This window comes from Hyla sarda, chromosome 11 (assembly GCF_029499605.1).
Source record: "Hyla sarda isolate aHylSar1 chromosome 11, aHylSar1.hap1, whole genome shotgun sequence".
Taxonomy (NCBI): Eukaryota; Metazoa; Chordata; class Amphibia; order Anura; family Hylidae; genus Hyla; species Hyla sarda.
Window position 1 is genome coordinate 12579953 of NC_079199.1, and position 22151 is coordinate 12602103.

General features: G+C 41.7%; 1 protein-coding gene across 3 annotated transcripts in view; it reads right to left on the bottom strand.

The window, feature by feature from the left end:
• Positions 1-3395: 3395 nt before the first annotated feature.
• The window catches only part of TECPR2 (tectonin beta-propeller repeat containing 2), a 57582-nt gene continuing 38826 nt past the window's right edge, over positions 3396-22151 (bottom strand). For all 3 annotated transcript variants that reach the window (XM_056545477.1, XM_056545478.1, XM_056545479.1), the window contains exons 17-20: positions 16192-16340; positions 11367-11508; positions 7035-7184; positions 3396-5144 (exon numbers count right to left, since the gene is read on the bottom strand). In XM_056545477.1, the coding sequence (XP_056401452.1) occupies positions 4996-5144; positions 7035-7184; positions 11367-11508; positions 16192-16340 (590 nt within the window). In that variant the 3' untranslated portion in view covers positions 3396-4995. The remainder of the gene's footprint in view (positions 5145-7034; positions 7185-11366; positions 11509-16191; positions 16341-22151) is intronic.

The following is a 22151-nucleotide window of genomic DNA, read 5'->3' on the forward strand; positions in this document are numbered from 1 at the left end:
ACGCAGCCGTCCGGAGACGCTTTATGTTGTAGAGTCAGGTGACCTGCAGGAAGACCTCCACAGCCCGAACACTACTGCACTTCCATGTACATGAAGAATATACAGAGCTAATTTTAAAAGGAACGATCTAAGATTATATAAAAAAAAATCATATCTGCTTTCTTCCAGAAAGATCGCCTCTCTCGTCTTCTGGTTGGGTGCGGTATTGCAGCTCAGTTCCATTGAAGTGAATGGGAAATAAAAAGAAGAGCGCTCCATAGCGTAAAACCACTTTTGGGTAAGCTATTATAATAGCTAGAAACTCTTACCCCCGGTGGTTGTGACCTCTCACACACACAAAAACGGTAAGCGTGGAGAGGTAATGGCGCCCGGTCAGTAGCCTTCCCAGTCACAGAGACAGTGGGAAAAAGTCGACTTACAAACAGCAGGGAATTCAAAATGGCGCCGACCAGGATCAAAAACATGGAGTAAAAAAGCAGCAAGTTTATTCAGGATTTCCAATAATGCAACGCGTTTCACCGCGCAAGCGCGGTGAAACGCGTTGCATTATTGGAAATCCTGAATAAACTTGCTGCTTTTTACTCCATGTTTTTGATCCTGGTCGGCGCCGTTTTGAATTCCCTGCTGTTCGGAAGTCGACTTTTTACCATTGAAGTGAATGGAGCCATGTTGTAATACCCTATGCAACCTGAGGACAGGTGAGGCGCCATTTTTGGAAGAAAGCAGACATGTTTTTCTAATCCTGGATAACCCTATTAAAGCGGTTACAAACAGGATTAGGAAAACGGAGCTTATTTCTTCCAAAAACAGCGCCATCCCGGTTCTCAGGTTGTGTGTGCTATTGCAGCTTAGAACCATTTAATTGAATGGAGAGAGGTTGTAATACCGCACACAACCTGGGGAAGGGGTGGTGCTGTTTCTGGAAGAAAACAGCTCTTTTTTTCTAATCCTGAATAACCCCTTTAAAAGGGGTATTCCAGGAAAAAAACTTTAAATTTATTTATCAACTGGCTCCAGAAAGTTAAACAGATTTGTAAATGACTTCTATTACAAAATCTTAATCCTTTCAGTACTTATGAGCTTCTGAAGTTAAGGTTGTTCTTTTCTGTCTGAGTGCTCTCTGATGACACGTGTCTCGGGAACCGCCCAGTTTAGAAGAGGTTTGCTATGGGGATTTGCTTCTAAACTGGGCGTTTCCCGAGACAGGTGTCATCAGAGAGGATTTAGACAGAAAAGAACAACCTTAACTTCAGAAGCTCATAAGTACTGAAAGGATTAAGATTTTTTAATAGAAGTAATTTACAAATCTGTTTAACTTTCTGGAGCCAGTTGATTTATTTATATTATATATATATATATATAAAAGTTTTTTCCTGGATAACCCCTTTAGGTGCACATACACGTTAAAAAAAAAAAAAAAAAAAATGACGATTTCATTAGTTCTGGCAACTACAGTATGTGTGTTTAGTGGTGTCCTGGGGTCTGTTTATTTTACTGTTGTCTCTGACCTCTCCCATCATTCTATGCGGCAAGAGAAAATATGTCACAAGTCACATGGTCTCCAGGGGGCGTGGCTATGCTGCAGGATGGAAGGTTTGTACTGAAGTAATTCTATCTGCCCACTCACTGCAGCATAGCCGCGCCCCCTGTAGACCATGTGACTTATGACATATTATGGTCTCTGGCCACGTGGAATACTGCGAAAGGTCAGAGACCACAGTAATATAAATAGACTGCCACTCCTGCACTTCCGGGTGCGGGTACGGTGCATAAAATGTGACAAAGTTGTGCAGAGGTAAAAGAAGCAAAATACAAAGTATGGACTTAAAGGGGTACTCTGCCCCTAGACATCTTACCATCTATCCCAAGGATAGGGGGAATAAGATGTCTGATCAAGGGGGTCCCGCCGCTGGGGACCTCTGCGATCTCTCTGCTGCACTCGGCGTTCGTTTAGAGCGTCGGGTGCAGCGCCGGAGGCTCATGACGTCACGGCCACACCCACTAATGACGTCACGGCCACGCCCTTTCAATGCAAGTCTATGGGAGGAGGCATGACATCACAAGTGGGGCGTAACTGTGATGTCACGAGCCTCCGCCCCGCATAGACAGTCATCCGGCACGGAGCGATGTTCGCTCCGTGCACCGGATGTCTGGGGTGCCACAGCTGAGATCGCGGGGGTCCCCAGCAGTGGGACCCCCCGCAATCAGACATCTTATCCCCTTATCCTTTGGATAGGGGATAAGATGTTAAGGGGAGGAGTACCCCTTTAAATGCTGGAGAAAAGAAAATCCAGGAATACCCCTTTAATAAGGGCGAGGGGCTTTGTGAGACAACCCCTGCAAGCTCCGCAGTAAAATCTGCATTTGTTACTGCAATGAATGTGACCTGCAACATACAGGGCCTAAAGAAAATCTGCATCATGTGGTGTAATCGATCTGAAGGAGGCGCGACCCGCTCTGCGCGCCGGAGCAGAAATAAGACCGACACACAGAATATTTTTACTGTTTTATTTAACCAACAATAATAAAGGACTTGTTAAAGGGAGTCATATAAATGAGTAAAGCCGGACACCTAGTGAATAATAAATTAGCACAATCTCTTTCCACTAGAACCCCACAGTTATATAGAAGTAACAAGATACACTGCAGAATAAAAAAAACAAAAAAGAAACAAAAAACTAAACAAAAAAAAATAAAAATTCTATTTGAGGTCACAGTAACAAAATGCATACTGCTCATAAAGCCCGGTGAGTTACGTGCAGATACATTCATTCATACAGGGGAGGCATTAACCCTTCCTACACCCATGGATGTGCAAAAAAAAATTAAGCATTCAATTCCTGTGGTTGTACGTAACCTGTTAAAAGGTCTAACAACATAAACGTCACTGCCTTAAAGGGGTACTCCTCCCCTAGACATCTTATCCCCTATCCAAAGGATAGGGGATGAGATGTCTGATCGTGGGAGTCCAGCAGCTGAATTTTGGGGCGGATGCTCATGACGTCACGGCCACGCCCACTCAATGCAAGTCTATGTGAGGGGGCGTGAACACCGGGTGCAGCAGGGAGATCGCAGGGGTCCCCAGCAGTGAGACCCAGACGATCAGACATCTTATCCCCTATCCTTTGGATAGGGGATAAGATATCTAGGGGCGGAGTACCCCTTTAAGGGATACTCCTCCCCCCCCCCATATTACGGATTGGGACACCAGGACTTCCACGGTTAACCATTGTGGCAAAGTTCACAGGTTTATGTTCACACAGCATCGGGATTTCTGCCGTGTGAACAGAGCAGCAGAATCCTATTGAAATCAACGAGACTCTGCTGCTGTGGAATGTCCGTGCGGAATTCCGCACGGACATTCCACAGCAGCAGAGTCTCATTGATTTCAATAGGATTCTGCTGCTCTGTTCACACGGCAGAAATCCTGATTCTGGCGTCCGCTAAAACATTAAACTTGTTTCCTCAAGGAAATGCATTGCCATCTATGAGACAGCACATTTTCGAGTGGTCCTCAAGTGGCAGAACATGGCAGCGTTTCGCTATCTGTGGAAAACCGTATGCGAACCGTATGCGGTTCTTTAAACATTGTTGTCTATGAGAATCGTACACAGAATTTCAGAATACGGTTGCACACGGTTTTTCTAATCCGTTTTTGGAGTTGACGCATGCGCAGATTGGAATTTCAATAGAAAAATAATAACTTTATTAAATTGCTGGAAAACTAATTCCAACAAAATAGCAAAACCGTTGGCAAAAACTGATGCAAACGGATAGAACCGTACAGGGAAAAAACGTATATGTTTTAATTTGGAGTCATACGGTTGTATACGGTTTTTGCCATACGTTTTTTAGCGGAAAACCGTATACGGTAACCGTATTTGAAAAACGTGGTGTGAACCCAGCCTAACAGGGGGGCAAGATGTTGGACGACCACAAATATGATATCCCATAACATCAAAATGGTGGGAAATACTCCCTTAGGATGTATTCACACATACACCATCTAGGGCATGATTTGAAGCTGCAGATTTTGCGCCGCAGATTCCAATGACCACAGCATCAAATCTACAGCTTCAAATCCTGCACATATTTTATACTGTACATGTGAATACACCCTTTAAAGGCTACTCCTGTTGAATTTATATAAAAAAATAAAAATATTCAAATCAACTGGTGCCAGAAAATTAAACAGATTTGGAAACTTCCATTGTGTCAGGAACTGTCCAGAGCAGGAGAGGTTTGCTATGGGGACAGTTCCTGACATGGACAGAGGTGTCAGCAGAGAGCACTGTTGTCAGACTGGAAAGAACTGCACAACTTCCTCTGGAGGATACAGCAGCTGATAAGTACTGGAAGGATTAAGATTTTTAAATAGAAGTATTTTACAAAACTGTATAACTTTCTGGCAACAGTTGATTTGAAAACATTTTTTTTCTCACCAGAGTACCCCTTTCAGATGCAGACAAAATGTCGCAACAAATTTCAAGTGTAGTCTCTATAAGACTCAAGATCAGCTACACAAGACCCCAAGCATCTGATTGCAGGGAACCTATGTCCTTATGGCAGCGTTTCCCAACCAGGGTGCCTCCAGCTGTTGCAAAACAACAACTCACAGAATGCCCAGACAGCCAAAGTCGGTAGTTCTGCAACAGCTGGAGGCACACTAGCTGCGAAACACTGTCTTATGGATACCAAACTCTCTCCCAGCACAAATAATATGTAAAAATACAGCAGTAGGAAGTGGTTAATATCACAGCTGATATGCGGAGCGGTTCAGTGTATACATATATATATATATCCTACAACTCGTCATTCTGTAACACAGTAAAATGTGGAAATGCTCCGGACCAGGCAAAGTGCTTTGTGTATCACGCTGAGTGTTAATAAGGACAACACGGGTTTTTTGTTTTTTTGTTTTTTCATTTTTAGCAGCAATAAGAACTATTATGACGAAAGATTAGCAGCCGTTTCTAGAGCAGCAGCAGCCCCCGCTCAGATTACCTCCCATTCGTCTTCGAAGTCCGACTGCGCCAGGATGTGGTCGGACTTTGGAATGTTGGGGTGGTGGCTGTAGGTCTTGGTGAGACGCTGGAGGAGGCACCCATCGCTGCTCACGCCCCACAGCTCGTCCTGGGGCGTCACTGAAAAAAAAAGAAATGAGGTATTAGCCAGTGTTTCACAATCAGGGTGCCTCCAGCTGTTTCAAAAACCACAACTTCCAACATGCCCGGACTTGCTGGGAGTTGTAGTTTTGAAACAGCTGGAGACACCTTGGTCGGGAAACATTGCATTAGAATGAGTAGGAAGACAGGATGCAATTAGCTCCCCCTAGTGGTGGCAGCAGGCAGGTTAATTTGTATCTCGTGACTCTATTCATACGCAGGGGATTTGGGGCTCTGTTTCAGAAAAAATGGTGCAGAATTTGGATCCAAAAATGGCCGTGGTTGTTTAAAAGTTTAAGGTATACTTAAAAGGGGTGTTCCCAAATTATTTAGGGGTTGCATATTGCACAGATATGGAACCCCCGTTGATCCTGAGATTGAAGGGGATACAGTGCTACACCAATGCAGTGTCCTCTTAACTATTTGTCACATTAGAACAGATTTTCCCAGTCAAGGTGCCTCCAGCTGTTGCAAAAGTACAACTCCCAGCATGCAGGGAGTTGTAGTTTTGCCATAGCTGGAGGCACCCTGGTTGGGAAACACTGGTGTAGTAGGATGGATGCAGTGAATGAGAACATTATTTGCATTCAGAAGATCTAACAATAGTGTAGTACAGTGTTTCCCAACTGGGGAACCTCCAGCTGTTTCAAAACTATAACTCCCAGCATGGGGGGAGTTGTAGTTTTTGCAATCACTCAAAGGCACACAGTTGGGGATACACTGGTGTAGTAGGATGCATGAATTGTGATTGGTGCAAATTTAACTAAATCCCTAACTAGTTAGATTTCCCATTAAAAATTTAAAGGGGTATTCCAGGATTTATTTATTTTTTAATCAACTGGCTCCAGAAAGTTGAACAGATTTGTAAATTACTTCTATTAAAAAAATCTTAATCCTTTCAATAATTATCAGCTGCTGAAGTTGAGTTGTTCTTTTCTGTCTGGCAACAGTGCTCTCTGCTGACATCTCTGCTTGTCTCGGGAACTGCACAGAGTAGAAGAGGTTTGCTATGGGGATTTGCTTCTACTCTGGACAGTTCCCGAGACAGGTGTCATCAGAGAGTACTTAGACAGAAAAGAACAACTCAACTTCAGCAGCTCATAAGTACTTAAAGGACTTATATTTTTAAATAGAAGTAATTTTCAAATCTGTTTAACTTTCTGGAGCCAGTTGATGTTAAAACATTTTTTTTTTCCTGGATAACCCCTTTAAGACAGCGAGTCCCAACCAGAGTGCCTCCAGCTTTTGCAAAACTACAACTCCCAGCATGCCCGGACAGCCAACGGCTGTCCGGGCATGCTGGGAGTTGTAGTTTTGCAACAGCTGGAGGCACACTGATTGGAAAACCCTGTTCTAATGTATAAACTGTATGCAGTAAGGTCCAAGGCTTGGCTGTCAGCAGCTACCTTATGTTTCACGTCTGTCTCTATGCAGGAGATTTGAAGAATTGTATCAGAAAAAAAAAAACAATGTTTTATCTGCTTTACAGCTATATTGAAAGGAGGTGTCCAGTCCTTTTACATCAGGCATTGTCAAAACCCTACATTTGTGTGTTCGTCAGCTGATGGTCGGCCCTACTGCACAGGTAATAGGGCCCTTATTCCATGACATCACATATCAGCAGTACTAACGCCCACCTTGTTTCTCCACCCCTCCCCCTGGTGTTCTCCTTTTGTCCTGCGGGTCACCTTTGTTTTCTCCCTTGGATACACAATATCTCAGGTAGAATATTGAGAAACCAGTTTTGTCTGAATGATAAGATAAACTTGGCGAGATACAGGATTGTATGCAGTAGAAAGCTGCATAGTGACATGCACGCTCCTCCTACCCTTCAGTGCATGCACCATACTGACTTTGTCGTGATTTTACCTGTTAGCCAAGACATATTTCCCGGGATTTTCTTCCAGTAGTCACCGGCCGCGTTCTTTTCTGTGATTCCGTACCGTCTAGCTATATCCCCATTCGGGCACAGGGCCCAGACGGTTCTGGCACTCACTGCCAGCTGACATGCCTGCAAACCTGGGGAGACAGAGGATGATGATGATGATGATAGCTTAAAGGGGTTATCCAGGAAAAAACATAGATATTTATATATCTCAACTGGCTCCAGAAAGTTAAACAGATTTGTAAATTACTTCTATTAAAAAAAAAAATCTTAATCCTTTCAGTATTTATGAGCTGCTGAAGTTGAGTTGTTCTTTTCTGTCTAAGTGCTCTCTGATGACACGTGTCTCTGGAACTGTCCAGGGTAGAAGCAAATCCCCATAGCAAACCTCTTCTTCTCTGTGCAGTTCCCGAGACAAGCAGAGATGTCAGCAGAGAGCACTGTGGCCAGACAGAAAAGAACAACTCAACTTCAGCAGCTGATAATTATTGGAAGGATTAAGATTTTTCAATAGAAGTAATTAAAAAATCTGTTTAACTTTCTGGAGCCAGTTGAATAACCCTTTAAAGAGCAATTGTCCCATCGGAATATATACCTGTCTGCACTTATTAAATTATACCAGTCATTTCACAGAAAAACATTAATGCTTCTATATATGTTACTCACTAGGTCATGCAGAATATTTACATGTCTTTTTTAGGTATCATGCTTTTGTATTTGGCTCACAAATCCTTCCATTTTGCTGCTCACTCATTCTGCCATCCACTGCTTAGGAAGGGGCATGTCCGTGGCAACCACAGGGCCCGCCCTCACTCACCATGCATTTGCTTCCTCCCTGAGTCTGCTGTGCTGGGTCTTATTATCCAATCACTGCAGGCTGCTCTGTAACCCCCTCCTCTCTGTTTTCATGCTGCAGTCTGATAGGACAGGAGTGAGCACAGAGGAGTGCTAGTCCCGCCCTCACTTCCTGGACTTTGTCCCAACAGAAGCACAGGCATGGACAAAGATAATCCTGTCCAGCTGCAGCATTATGTTCTGGATGGTATGGTGACCCCTAGTGGTCTTTTTTTTTTTATAAGCCATGATTTATATATAAAGGAGATAAAATATTTTTATGAAGTATATTAGAATGATATGTTAGAATGTTTTGCCAAGATGTACAACATTGACAAGTTTTTGACAGTGCCCATTTTAAAGTTTCCATGTGTAATGCAGCCATTATAATACTTTTCATTATAGCGACGCTATAAGAATTCAGCTCCAAAGAAACCCTTCATTTTTGTTGCCTTCCATCTGTCAGCTCTTAGGTTCTCAAAGAGAACGGAGCAGCACAAGACTGTTTTTAGTCTGTAACCTTAGGGGCACATAGCTTTGCAGAAGAGCTGTATACACCAAACACCACAAGATATTATTTATCCAGGATTATTTGCACTGACAACAGACCTGGTTAGTCAGCTCATAGTCAGTCTGTCTCACCCAGGAACATTAGGACTTCTCGCATATGCAGAGGGTTACATAGGCAAATCAAGAAAGATCGTGGAGCGTTCCAGGATATCCCATGAACATCTCTTTTATTTCATATCCAAGTAAAAGCACAGTAGTTCAAAAAAATAAATAAAAAATTTAGATAAATTAGATAAAAAGTAAAATGGCTTGAAGAGTTTCAGGAGGGGTTACCCTTTACTCATAAGCACTAATAAATTCTATTCAAATCACCTAAAATAGAGTTCAGCGCCGGAGGCTCACGACATCATGAAAAGTGAGTGACCGTGACTTCACGAGCCTCCACCCCACATTGACAGTCATCTGGCACAGTGCAAAGTTCGCTCCGTGCACTGGATGTCTGGGGTGCCGCAGCGGGACCCCCACGATCAGACATCTTATCCCCTATTTGACTATATTACAGGGGCTGTAAAGTTAGTGTAGTTCATAATATGGTGTCTGTACCTCTGTTTCATGGAGGTCTCGCAATTCTTATGTGATTTTGCCCCAATGTTTATTTTTATCAGCATACAAAATGAGTTGTCTCAGGTTTTCCCAGGTGACAGTGTGGCCCAAGACATTACATCACTAGTCAGGTGTTCAGAAGAGCCTGTCTGCTTCAATGGGTGGAGTGATCGCTGGGTGGGTGGAAGATCATTCTGCAAGGAATTGAAGTTTTGCAACAGCTGGAGGCACCCTGCTCAGAAAACACTGGTCTATTGCATGAAAGAATCACAGGTGTGTTTCAATGTGTGGGGTGGCTGATGTGTGGGAGGGAGAAAAGTGACCTCACACTTATAAAGAAGGAATCATGTGACTTGTAGTTTGAGGGAACGAACTCCAACAGGATATAGCCAGTTCACAAAAAGATATCCTCAGCATTATGGTAATCTCACAACACAGCCATTTAGCCCCAAGACAAGCGCAGATCCTTCCTAAGCATGTCCATTCCTGTCTGGTAGGTAGGTAGGTACTAAATTCACATTAAAGGTGAATAGATCCTTTAATTCTGTTTATCCAAGATAAACTGCAGCAATTATAATGTTGCCATGTTGGACATGCTGAGACATGGAGATAAGAAAGAATAAGGATCACAAAATCAACAGTGAAAGGTCCCCCCATAAAACAACTTTATTGCAATGGAAAAAAGTTAGAAGAAAAAGAATGGAATGCTTCACATCAGAAACATCAGAGGTCACTCACCTGCACTCCAGCATAAGGTACAGAAGGAATACATGAGTTTATATAGGGGCAGTTAAAGGCTATGCATGTAAAAGCAAACATGCGAGGAAAAAAAAAAATTCTACTTGGTTTTAATTAAAAAAAAAGTAACATTTTATTTCTGCAGCTTGTATGTATGATAATCCACTGCAAACTGCTTTAATCCATTCAGTATCAATCCCATCATCCTGTCTTCTTGTAATTATTAAACTATAGCAAGTCTCATTCAATTCAGATGAACATTCAGGAGAAGACAGGAAGGAGCTGGAGCGATGTTCCGTAACCGATGAGCCTCCAGCCGTTGGCTGTCGGGGCATCCTGGAAGTTGTAGTTTTGCAACAGCTGGAGTCACACTGGTTTGGAAACACTGGGCTGGAGACTGATCTGACAGGGAGTACGTCCGATGGGATTGCGTCTGAAAGCCACTGAGCATCTTGCAATGGATTATAATACATACAAGCTGCAGAAGAAAAATAGTCAAAATATATTTAAAATCTACCATCTCTGACATACTTTTTGCTTGTTATTTTATCCTGCATATTATTGAATAATGATTATTCCTTCTCTCTTTTATGCTCTACATTGTATAGTTTCTTTGTGTCATTGTTTTTCTTTGCAAAACATTAATAAAAATGTACTACTTATACTTTCCTGATAATGTTAAGAAAAAGATGTTTACATAGTAAATTTTTTTATATATATTTTTTTTTAAACCAATTATAGGAATGTTTTTCCCCCCACACATTACAAGCAATGAAAATAAAAAAAATGCAGCCCATAGGCTTTAAATAGGCACTGTGTCGTTTAAAAAAAACGGTCAATAGTACAGATAAATGTAAGAAATGTTGTAATATATCTTATAAGACAAAAAAAATGCTTCTTTCTTCTGTTACTAAGCTTCTTCCCCCTCCTGCTGCTAACTCACCCACTCTGAATATCGGCTCAGCTGTGTCATGTGTCTTCAAGACAAGCAATACAAGTCTATGAAGGGGGTGGGGGGAGGATGGAACACCGCCCACCAGCTCTGGTAGAACTGCAAATTATAGATGAAGCCTGCAGAGCAGAAATGTGCTGACAAATACCAGATAGAAGTTATATAATGGCAAGAAATAGTGCTGCTCCTCGTGTACACACACAGGGCGGTGCATCCTGAAATAACAGGTACACTTTAACTGCTCTTATATAAAGTTATTTATTTTTGCTTACTTTTGCAATGTATGTAAGTGACCTCTGCCTTCTTTTTTATGTGTGAAGTTCAGGTTTTTATCTTTATTTTATTACAATAAAGTAGTTTTTATGGGCAACATTGGTGAGCTTTTTCCCGTAGGTGATATTTGCTTTTCGTCTATCGGCTTCACAGTTTAGTAGCTACATAGGGCTCCCTCTTTATAGGTTGACCGGGGCCCCTATTAGACGTCAACTTGCTGTAAACAAGCCCCAATTTCTATACCAAGTATAGTGCTCAGTCGCAGACCAACCAGGCTGCCGATAGCTGTTGCAAAACTACAACTCCCAACATGCCCGGACAGCCAAAGGCTGTCCGGGCATGCTGGGAGTTGTAGTTTTGCAAACTGACCACTGTGGGTTAAATAGCAGTGCAGCTCTGTCCTTACCAGGTACATGTTCCCAGTCTACACCGACAGGCATCTCCTCGGTGATGCCGATCCTTACGTACACATTGCACCGGTTATCCAGCGTCCACAGCATATTGTCGTTCGGACTGGAGTAAACGTTGATCAGGTTGATCCCCACGGGCTGCAAAAACAAAGCCGGACAGTACACTGTAAATACACAGACGCATGTGGTTATGACAAACGGTTTCTGCTTTCTGTCAGTGAATGGAATCCTAACCTAGTCCTACTCAGCACAGCTGCTGTTGTATCAATGTAGTCAATCGTCTGCAGCACAATTCTCTCTGCGTTGGACTAAAGGTTCATAATAAATATACACACACAATATATATATATACACATATTATATTTATATATATATATATATATATATATATATATATATATATATATACATACATACATATATACACACACACATATACATATACACACACATACATATACACACACATACATATACACACACAGGGCTTAAGTCCTACAGGACCAGCCATTAATATATTTAGAAACACATTTATATATATTTATTTATAAATAATTATATATATATATATATATATAATATATATTCTATATATATATGGGTATGCACACATTCCCAACAAACATTTAATAGCCGTCTCCCGATTACCACATACACATGCACACTCAGCTCAGCCGAGCATGCATATGTTTTGAATGGAAAGAGGGCAGAAAGCTACTGCCAGTCTCCTGGATCAGATTGGTTACTTGAAATCAAAGATGCCTGATCCTTCTATCCACCTCCTCTGCCTCAACATATGCAATCGGGGGAAGAATCCATGGGCCCCTTTACACAAAAGATGGTCAGCCAAACCAAACAAACATATATTAAAACATAGCCGATTTTTTTTTTTTTTTTTATAAATGCACCACATTTGTATGCGGGTTGTGTGTGATATAGCAGCTTAGTTCCACTGAAGTGAATGAGGCCAAGTTGTAATACCACACACAACCTGCCGCCAGGTGTGGCGCTGTTTTAGAAAAAAACAGCTCTGTTTCTCTGTTACTAAATAATGCAATGCTCGCTAAACTGTGGCCCTCCAGATGTTGTAAAACTACAACTCTCAGCATGTTCACACAGCCAAAGGTTCAAGTTTTACAACATCTGGAGGGCAGGGGCACAGTTTGGAGACCACCGATCGAATGTATATGGCCAGCTTTTAAAGGGGTACTCTGGTGGAAAACTTTTTTATTTTTTTTTTTTAAATCAACTGGTGCCAGAAAGTTAAACAGATTTATAAATGACTTCAATTAAAAAAATCTTAATCCTTCCAGTACTTATTAGCTGCTGAATACTACAGAGGAAATTATTTTCTTTTTGGAACACAGAGCTCTCTGCTGACATCTCTGTCCATTTTAAGAACTGTCCAGAGAAGGTGAAAATCCCCATAGAAAACATATGCTGCTCTGGACAGTTCCTAAAATGGACAGATATGTCAGCAGAGAGCACTGTGCTTGTGACATCAGCAGAGAGCTCTGTGTTCCAAAAAGAAAATTAATTTCCTCTGTAGTATTCAGTAGCTGATAAGTACTGAAAGGATTAAGATTTTTTAATAGAAATAATTTACAAATCTGTTTAACTTTCTGGCACCAGTTAATAAATAAATAAATAAATAAATAAAAATAAAAAATAAAGTTTTCCACTGGAGTACCCCTTTAACTCCTCTAGGGTTTACCTAGGAATAGAAAAGCAGAGATAATTTCTTCCATAAACAGCACCACACCTGTCCTCAGGCTGTGTGTGGTATCACAACTTGGCTCCATTTACTTCAATGGAACGGAGCTGCAATTCCCCACAGAACCTGTGGACAGGTGTGGCGTAGTTTTTAGAAGAAATTAGCTTTGTTTTTCCAATTCTGGATAACCCTTTCAATACCACATGCACACTCGTCCAAACTGAGGATGCATGTGTACTGTAGCGGGTGTCAGCATGCACTGTTTACACCAAAACAAGCATGCATGTGTATGCTGGTAAATATTTACTGACAGCAAGCAAAGATCTTGAAAACAAAGATCAATTGTATTTATTTTGTTACATACGGTAGCTGTCGACTGGAATAAGCGGAGGATACCCAGAAGCGGCTCCGGGCTTTTCCTGCTAACACCATTTGAGGTTAGGGTTATATTTAGCCGCCATCACTGGGAGCCGCGCTGTTTATACACAGTTCTCCAGATCTCTGCATAACATCAGGTACGATCTAGAGGTCATGTGGAAACTATGCTGGCAGCTGAGCGCGGATTCTCCGAATATTTCAATGGATTTACAACCATTGTGAGGCGACCGTTTTGTCTCTGTGTCGCAAATTATATTTCTTCCTCATCCGTTTATTGCAAAGTGATTATAAGCCATCCGGATTGCAACGAGCGGGAAATACATAGATCAGTGGTCTCGAACTGTGGCCCTCCAGATGTTGCAAAAACTTCAACTCCCAGCATGCCCGGACAGCCAACGGCTGTCCGGACATGCTGGGAGTTGAAGTTTTGCAAAATCTGGAGGGCCACAGTTTGAGACCACTGATTTAGATCAGTGGTCTCCAAATTGTGGACCTCCCAGATGTTGCCACTGGCTGTCCGGGCATGCTGGGAGTTGTAGTTTTGCAACATCTGGAGGACCACAGTCTGAGACCAATGACATAGGTTGCTATTGGCTCTCCGGGCATGCTGGGAGTTGTAGTTTTGCAACATCTGGAGGACCACAGTTTGAGACCAATGATCTATGTTGCTGTTGGCTCTCCAGGCATGCTGGGAGTTGTAGTTTTGCAACATCTGGAGGGCCACAGTTTGAGACCACTGATTTAGATCAGTGGTCTCCAAACTGTGGACCTCCAAGATGTTGCTGTTGGCTCTCCGGGCATGCTGGGAGTTGTAGTTTTGCAACATCTGGAGGGCCACAGTTTGAGACCAATGACCTATGTTGCTGTTGGCTCTCGGGGCATGCTGGGAGTTGTAGTTTTGCAACATCTGGAGGACCACAGTTTGAGTCCACTGCCTTAGATCAGTGGTCTCCAAACTGTGGACCTCCCAGATGTTGTTGTTGGCTGTCCAGGCATGCTGGGAGTTGTAGTTTTGCAACATCTGGAGGGCCACAGTCAGAGACCAATGACATAGGTCAAAGGTCTGGGTCTATAAATAAATAAACTATAAAAGCTAAATCATTGTATAATGAACAGTTCTGCAACTTAAACACTTTGTTTACTAAGACCTCTGCTTCCTGTCAGTAAATGGCTGCATCAGGTCAGAATACTTGTGGATTTACTGTGTAGGGACAGTTAGTGGTATATCAAAGGAAATAATCTGTGCCTGATGTAACACAAACATGCACACTGGGGGAATTCTTAAAGATTACCTGTCATGATCTTGTTCCCAGATCACTGCCCCCATCATGATAAACCTCCCCCCGCCTTTATTTGTATTATTTTTTAGTTTTATACCTTGATATTGCTCTGTATTTTCTGCTCAGTCAGATTTACTATAAGGAGTGCAGTAGCAAAAATTAGTTTTAATGAGGGTGCCCATTTAACCCCCTTAACACATTGGACGTGAATGTACTTAAAGGGGGTACTCCGGTGGAAAACCAACTGGTGCCAGGAAGTTAAACAGATTTGTAAATTACTTCTATTAAAAAATCTTAATCCTTCCAGTACTTATCAGCTGCTATTTGCTCCACAGGAAGTTCTTTCCTTTTTGAATTTCCTTTCTGTCACGACCACAGTGCTCTCTGCTGACACCTCTGTCCATGTCAGGAACGGTCCAGAGCAGGAACAATTCCCCATAGCAAATCTCTCCTGCTCTGGACAGTTCCTGACATGGACAAAGGTGTCAGCAGAGAGAACTGTGGTCAGACAGAAAGGAAATTCAAAAAGAAAAGAACTTCCTCTGTAGTATACAGCAGCTGATAAGTACTGTAAGGATTAAGATTTTTATATAGAAGTCATTTAAAAATATGTTTAACTTTCTGGTACCAGTTGATTTAAAAAAAAAAAAAAAAAAGTTTTCCAGTGGAGTACCCCTTTAAAATCCCCATTTCTCCCATTTTTCTAACAAAAAATATACAAAATACTAGGGATCGACCGATTATCGGTTTGGCCGATAATCACGATTTTGGGCATTATCGGTATCGGCAATTACCTTGCCGATAATACGATAATGCCCCTCCCCCGCACCCGTTATCGGCCCTAACCTCCACAGATTATTGGTATCGGCCCTAAAAAAAAAACGATAATCGGTCGATCCCTACAAAATACATTTGATATTTGGTATCACTTTGGGCAGAAATATCCAAACTAATGAAACATAATGTTCATGATCCCGTATGGTGAATGGCGTAAACTTAAAAAAAAAAATAATGAATGCCAGAGGTGCTGATAATCGGTCAAATCATATACAAGGACAAAATGAATAAAACATGATCAAAATGTCCAATTTAAACAAAAATGGTACAGACGGGGAAAAAAGAGCCCTCATATACAGTCCCATATAAGAAAAATAAAAAAAAGTTAGACCGTCAGAATAGAGAAATTTTAACCATACTTAATTTGTAAAAAAAAAAAAAAAAAAAAAAGATAAAAAAATTATAATAAGAGAAAAACATGTAAACATGAGTATTTTTTTTTTATTAGTATCGACCCTCAGAAACAGCGCCACACTTGTACGCAGGTTGTGTGTGGTATGGCAGCTCAGCCCTGGTCACTCCAATGCGGCTGAGCTGCCATATAAGAAATCAGCCAAGTTCAATATTCAGCCATCTAGTAGATTGGACTAACAAAGAAGACCCTTCTGTTACCTGTATCGGGGGCTCAATCATGATCCACGCAGGCAGCATCATACTTGGATTGAGCGGCTGAGTCCCCACCCGGAAGTATATGACTCCGTTGGTGTCACACGCCCAGATGTGCTGGTTGCCGCAGGACAGACTGCAAAGCTTGACCGGACCTAGAAGAATACGAGAGATGTGTGAGCAATGCCCAGTGACATAGTTGCAGTATAATGCTGATTTTTCTCTTTATATTCACTATTAGCTGCACTATTTTTCCCAACCAGGGCACCTCTGGCTGTTGCAAAACTACAACTCCCAGCATGTGCAAAACTACAACTCCCAGCATGTGCAAAACTACAACTCCCAGCATGTGAAAAAAAAAACCATTTCCATAATTGGTTTTAGTTACAATTTCAATGCAATTTTAAATTTTACTTCTGCAGCTTGTATGTATTATAATCCATTGCAAGCTGCTCGATACCATTCAGTTCCAATCCCATCAGATCAGTTTTCAGCCCAGTGTTTCCCAACCAGTGTGACTCCAGCTGTTACAAAACTTCCACTCCCAGCTGTTGCAAAACTACAACTCCCAGCATGCCTGGACAGCCGTTGGCTGTCCAGGCATACTGAGAGTTGCAGTTTTGCAACAGCTGGAGCCACACTGGTTTCAAAATACTGTGTTCTAGGATTTTTACAAATAGATCCAAAGTAACAGAGGACCAGCTGTGCTCAGCGCTCTATAATCCCTTCCCGGAACCTTGATCTCGGGGTCAGAAGCTGCGTTATCTGTTTACATGGGGTATTATCCATACACATCAACATCAGCCATGGTCCAAGAGGTCAGCGCTGTGTTAAAGGGGGTTAGACATAGACATACCTCATTCTACCCTATAGGACCCAATAATAAATACATTTTTGGCCTATGCCATTTGTTAAACCGCACCCAAAATTTCTAAAAGATGCAGATTATAGACAGTAAGCAGAGCCAGCAGGGGGCAAAGCCTGCCTCTGCAGGAGATCTAGTGTATTGGTGCACGTAGACACGTGGGAATAAAATGGAATTATTCTTAAAGGGGTACTCCGCTGCCCCGCTTGGAGCGGGAGTCGTGACATCACGGCCACGACACTCGTGCTGTCACACCATGCCCCCCGATGCAAGTCTATTGGAGGGGGCTTGACGCTCTCGTGTATGTCTTGTGCTTCCCTGTTTAAGCTGACGTGGCAGTTATGGTGTTTTTAACCATACTGATTCCAATTTCAGAACAGAAATGATTTCCTAATGCTGCCTACAGGAAGGGTGTGGAGCCTCATCACTGCACCTGGTCAACTAAATAGACTGCTGGATTAAACTCATAAGTGGATTGGGGTTGGTTCACATTATGGGCAGTTTTGATGCGTTTTCTTAATCTAATTGCGTTTCTTAGATAAATATTGCAATGAGGCAAAAGTGATTTGACCTATAACAACAATTGAGTTTTTTTTGAAGATCGGGAGCCTTTAGGCTGTGATCACTAGTTACATTTTTACTGGATGTTTTCTCGCACTATTACTGAATTGTGGCAGTTTTTGCTGAAATTTGAGAAAATTGTTGTAAAATTTTTTTCCTGTGCGGAACAATAGCTGAAACTAATGTGTGTGTGTGTGTGTGTGTGTGTGTATATGTATTATATATATATATATATATATATATATATATAAACCAGATACAGGCGCAGCACTCCAACAAAATAAGTGATTTAATATCTCATGTCAGCATTACAACGTTTCAGCTCCTCCTGGAGCCTTTTTCAAGCATGTATATATATATATATACACATATATACACACATACACACACACACACGTATTTTTATTTATTTATATATATATATATATATATATATATATATATATATACACACATACACACACATATACATACACACACAAATTATTTTAGTCCAATAAAAAAGGTATTACAAGATACTGCAACATTTTTTGATTATATATATATATATATATATATATATATATATATATATATATGTGTGTGTGTGTGTGTGTGTGTGTGTGTGTGTGTGTGTGTGTGTGTAAGTAAATAAATCTCATAAACATAGCAGCAGCAGTATACAGATAGAACTGGGAGGGGAGGTGTATAACTACTATATATTTGGATCCTATAGAGATAACAGCAGCAGTATACAGATAGAGCTGGAGGGGTATAACCACTATGTATTCTGTATGTATAGATATTGGCGACCTCCCCCCGACTTTATTACCCCAATTCTTCAATAGAAATTTTTTGAGTCACACAATGAAAGAATCACATGACTTGTAATAAGAAAAACGGCAAAAAAAAACGCCTATACCTGTACGCACTGTTTTTTTTTTTTGGGGGGGGGGGGGGGGGCGAAAACTTGAACATCTTGGAAGTGGAAAAAGAGAGGGCAGTTGTGTCTCTTCATAGTCTTATAGGGGGAGATTTATCAAAACCTGTACAGAGGAAAAGTTGCTGAGTTGCCCCTAGCAACCAATCAGATCGCTTCTTTCATTTTTACAAAGGCCTCTGAAAAGTGAAAGAAGCGATCTGATTGGCTGCTATGGGCAACTCAGCAACTTTTCCTCTGGACGGGTTTTGATAAATCTCCCCTATAGTCCACACTCACTTGTTTGTTCCTACAACTCCACAGAGCAGTGTTTTCCAACCAGTGTGCCTCCAGCTGTTTCGAAATTACAACTCCCAGCATGCCCGGACAGCCAGGGTACAGTTAGTGCAGTGTTTCCCAACCAGGGTGCCTCCAGCTATTGTGAAACTACAAAGGCTGTCCAGACATGCTGGGAGTTGGAGTTTTGCAACAGCTGGAGGCACAATGGTTGGGAAACACTGCCTTAGCGAGTGTATTGGAATCTGGATATCCTGGTAGGTGTGTGCGCGCCACCCACAAACATCTAATCGCCATTGTGCTGAGGGAAAAAATAAATAATAAAGTTATTTACTCATGACATAAATAAGAAAATGGAAATCTCCATGGCAACAACTCAAAATATTTGCTACGATTGTCTTTAAAAAAAAAAACGTTCCGTGGTTTCCAAGCAACGCAAATGAGCCTGTTACGGTAACCGAGGCTTGCGGGAAGCACACAATGTGTCTCAATATCAATACATTAGAAATGGTGGTAACCTACAGGGACCGCACCCCAGACATTCTTCACAGGGACCGGCTGTGTAGGCAACAGGGAGAAAGGAGAAGCGCTGGAGGCAGAACTGAACAAAACACGGATCGGATCATTCTAGGACAGTGTTTCCCAACCAGCTTGTCTTCTAAATGTTGCAAAACTACAACTCCCAGCATGCCCGGACAGCCGAAGGCTGTCCGGGCATGCTGGGAGTTGAAGTTTTGCAACATCTGGTGGTCATAGTTTGGAGACCAATAATCTAGATGTTACAAACTACAATTCCAAGCATGTCCAGGCAGACTTCACCAGTCTGGGCATGCTGGGAGTTGTAGTTTTGCAACATCTGATGGTCACAGTTTACAACATCTAGAACATTGGTTTTTAAACTACAATTCCAAGCATGTCCAGGCAGACTTCGGCTGTCTGGGCTTGCTGGGAGTTGTAGTTTTGCAACATCTGGTGGTTACAGCTTGCAGACCAATGTTCTAGATGTTACAAACTACAATTCCCAGCATGTTCGGACAGACTTCAGCTGTCTGGGCATGTTGGGAGTTGTAGTTTTGCAACATCTGGTGGTCACAGTTTAAAACATCTAGAACATTAGTTTTCAAACTATAATTCAAAGCATGCCCAGACAGACTTTGGCTGTCTGTGCATGCTGGGATTTGTAGTTTTGAAACATCTGGTGGTCACATTTTTGAAAACCAATGTTCCAGATGTTGCAAAACTACAATTCCCAGCATTCCAGGACAGCCTTTGGCTGTCTGGGCATACTGGGAGTTGTAGTTTGGTCTCCAAACTCTGATCACCAGATGTTGCAAAACTACTACACCCAGCATGCCCAGACAGCCGAAGTCTGTCCGGGCATGCTGGGAATTTTAGTTTGCAATGTCTAGAACATTGGTCTCCAAACTGTGACCACCAGATGTTGCAACTGTTCTAGATGTTGTAAACTACAATTCCCAGCATGCCCGGACCTGCTACAACAGCTGGAGGCACCCTGGTTGGGAAACCCTGTTCTTCGAAGTCTGTGAGGGCTCATTGACAGGGACTGGTGCAAGACGCGGCGGGAAAATGGACCCTGCGAGTCAGAAAATAGCTCCTACTGCGTGTCCGGGCCATGATACTCCGTAACTACACTCCTGGTATGCGGCGAGATCCTGTTACCCCACAACAGACCTGTTTAGATACACAGCATCTGCTGTAGAGTAACAGGGACTTGGCCTATCCACTGCCTGCAAAATGTGTTACTGGTCTACGGCCAAATGCGAAATCTGAGCGCAGAAAAAATGGCGCGACTTTCTACTCTCTTGCGCATATAAGCAAGTGTAAAGAATCACTCCTGGATTTTGTTTTATTTTTTCATTTTGCTTATATAGTGCAGAATAGGCTCCTATTAAAGAACAATGTAGAGGCTCTTGTGTATGTCTTGTGCTTACCTGTTTTAGCAGATGTGGCATATACGGTGTTTTCAGCCATACTGATTCCTATTTCAGAACAGAATATGCTGCCTTCATTTCCCATGAATCCTCTGGCTTTGTAGAGGAAGGGTGTGGAGTCTCATCACTGCACCTGCTCATCTAAATAGACTGCTGGAGTTGCAGTTCAACCAGGTGAATTGATTAGACTCATAAGGGTTGGGGGTCAGTTCACATCGTGGGCAGTTTTGATGCGTTTTCTTAATCAAATTGCATTTTTTAGATAAATATTGCAATGAGGCAAAAGTGATTTGACCTATAATAACAATTGAGGTGTTTTATAAAGATCTGAAGCCTTTAGGCTGTGATCAATTGTTACATTTTTACTAGATGTTTTCACACACTATTACTGAATTGTGGCTGTTTTTGCTGGGATTTGAGAAAATTGTAGTAAAAAATGACATGTTTTTCCTGTGCGGAACAATAGCTGAAACTAATGTGTGTGTGTGTATATATATATATATATATATATATATATATATATATATAAATAAAATCTCATAAACATAGCAGCAGTAGTATACAGATAAAGCTGGAGGGGAGGTTTATAATTATATATACTGATCCCATAGATATAACAGCAGCAATATACAGATAGAGCTGAAGTCCTGATCCCATAGAGATACCAGCAGCAGTATACAGATAAAGCTGGAGGAGAGGTGTATAACTATTATATAAAACGATGATCCCATAGAGATAGTAGCAGCAGTATACAGATAGAGCTGATGGGGAAGTGTATAACTCCTGATCCCATAAAGATAGCAGCAGCAGTGTACAGATAGAGCTGGAGGAGAGGTGTATAACTATTATATATAACGATGATCCCATAGAGATAGTAGCAGCAATATACAGATAGAGCTGATGGGGAAGTGTATAACTCCTGATCCCATAAAGATAGCAGCAGCAGTGTACAGATAGAGCTGGAGGGGAGGTGTACAACTACTATATATATCCTGATCCCATAGAGATAGCAGCAGCAGTGTACAGATAGAGCTGGAGGGGAGGTGTATAACTACTATATATTATGATCCCATAAAGAAATTAAGGTGCAGCTATATATGTGTGTGTACGTAAAAAAATAAAAGAAAAATCATTGAAGAAAATTTGTAAAATTACTAGGTTTCCCTGATTTGTGCATATTCCTAGTTTAAAAGAATAAAAAACATAACAAACCAGCAAAATAAAAACAACAACAACATATGGGGAAGAGAAACCATTAAGCCCTCGCAGACAACATTCCCATGTGTCACATTCAGCTGCAGAGTCGTTGCAATGTACGGGGGCCTCAGCTATGCGTGACTTGTCAGAGATATAAGCTGTCACATGAGTCTCCAGCTGGCAAAATATGTCGCGC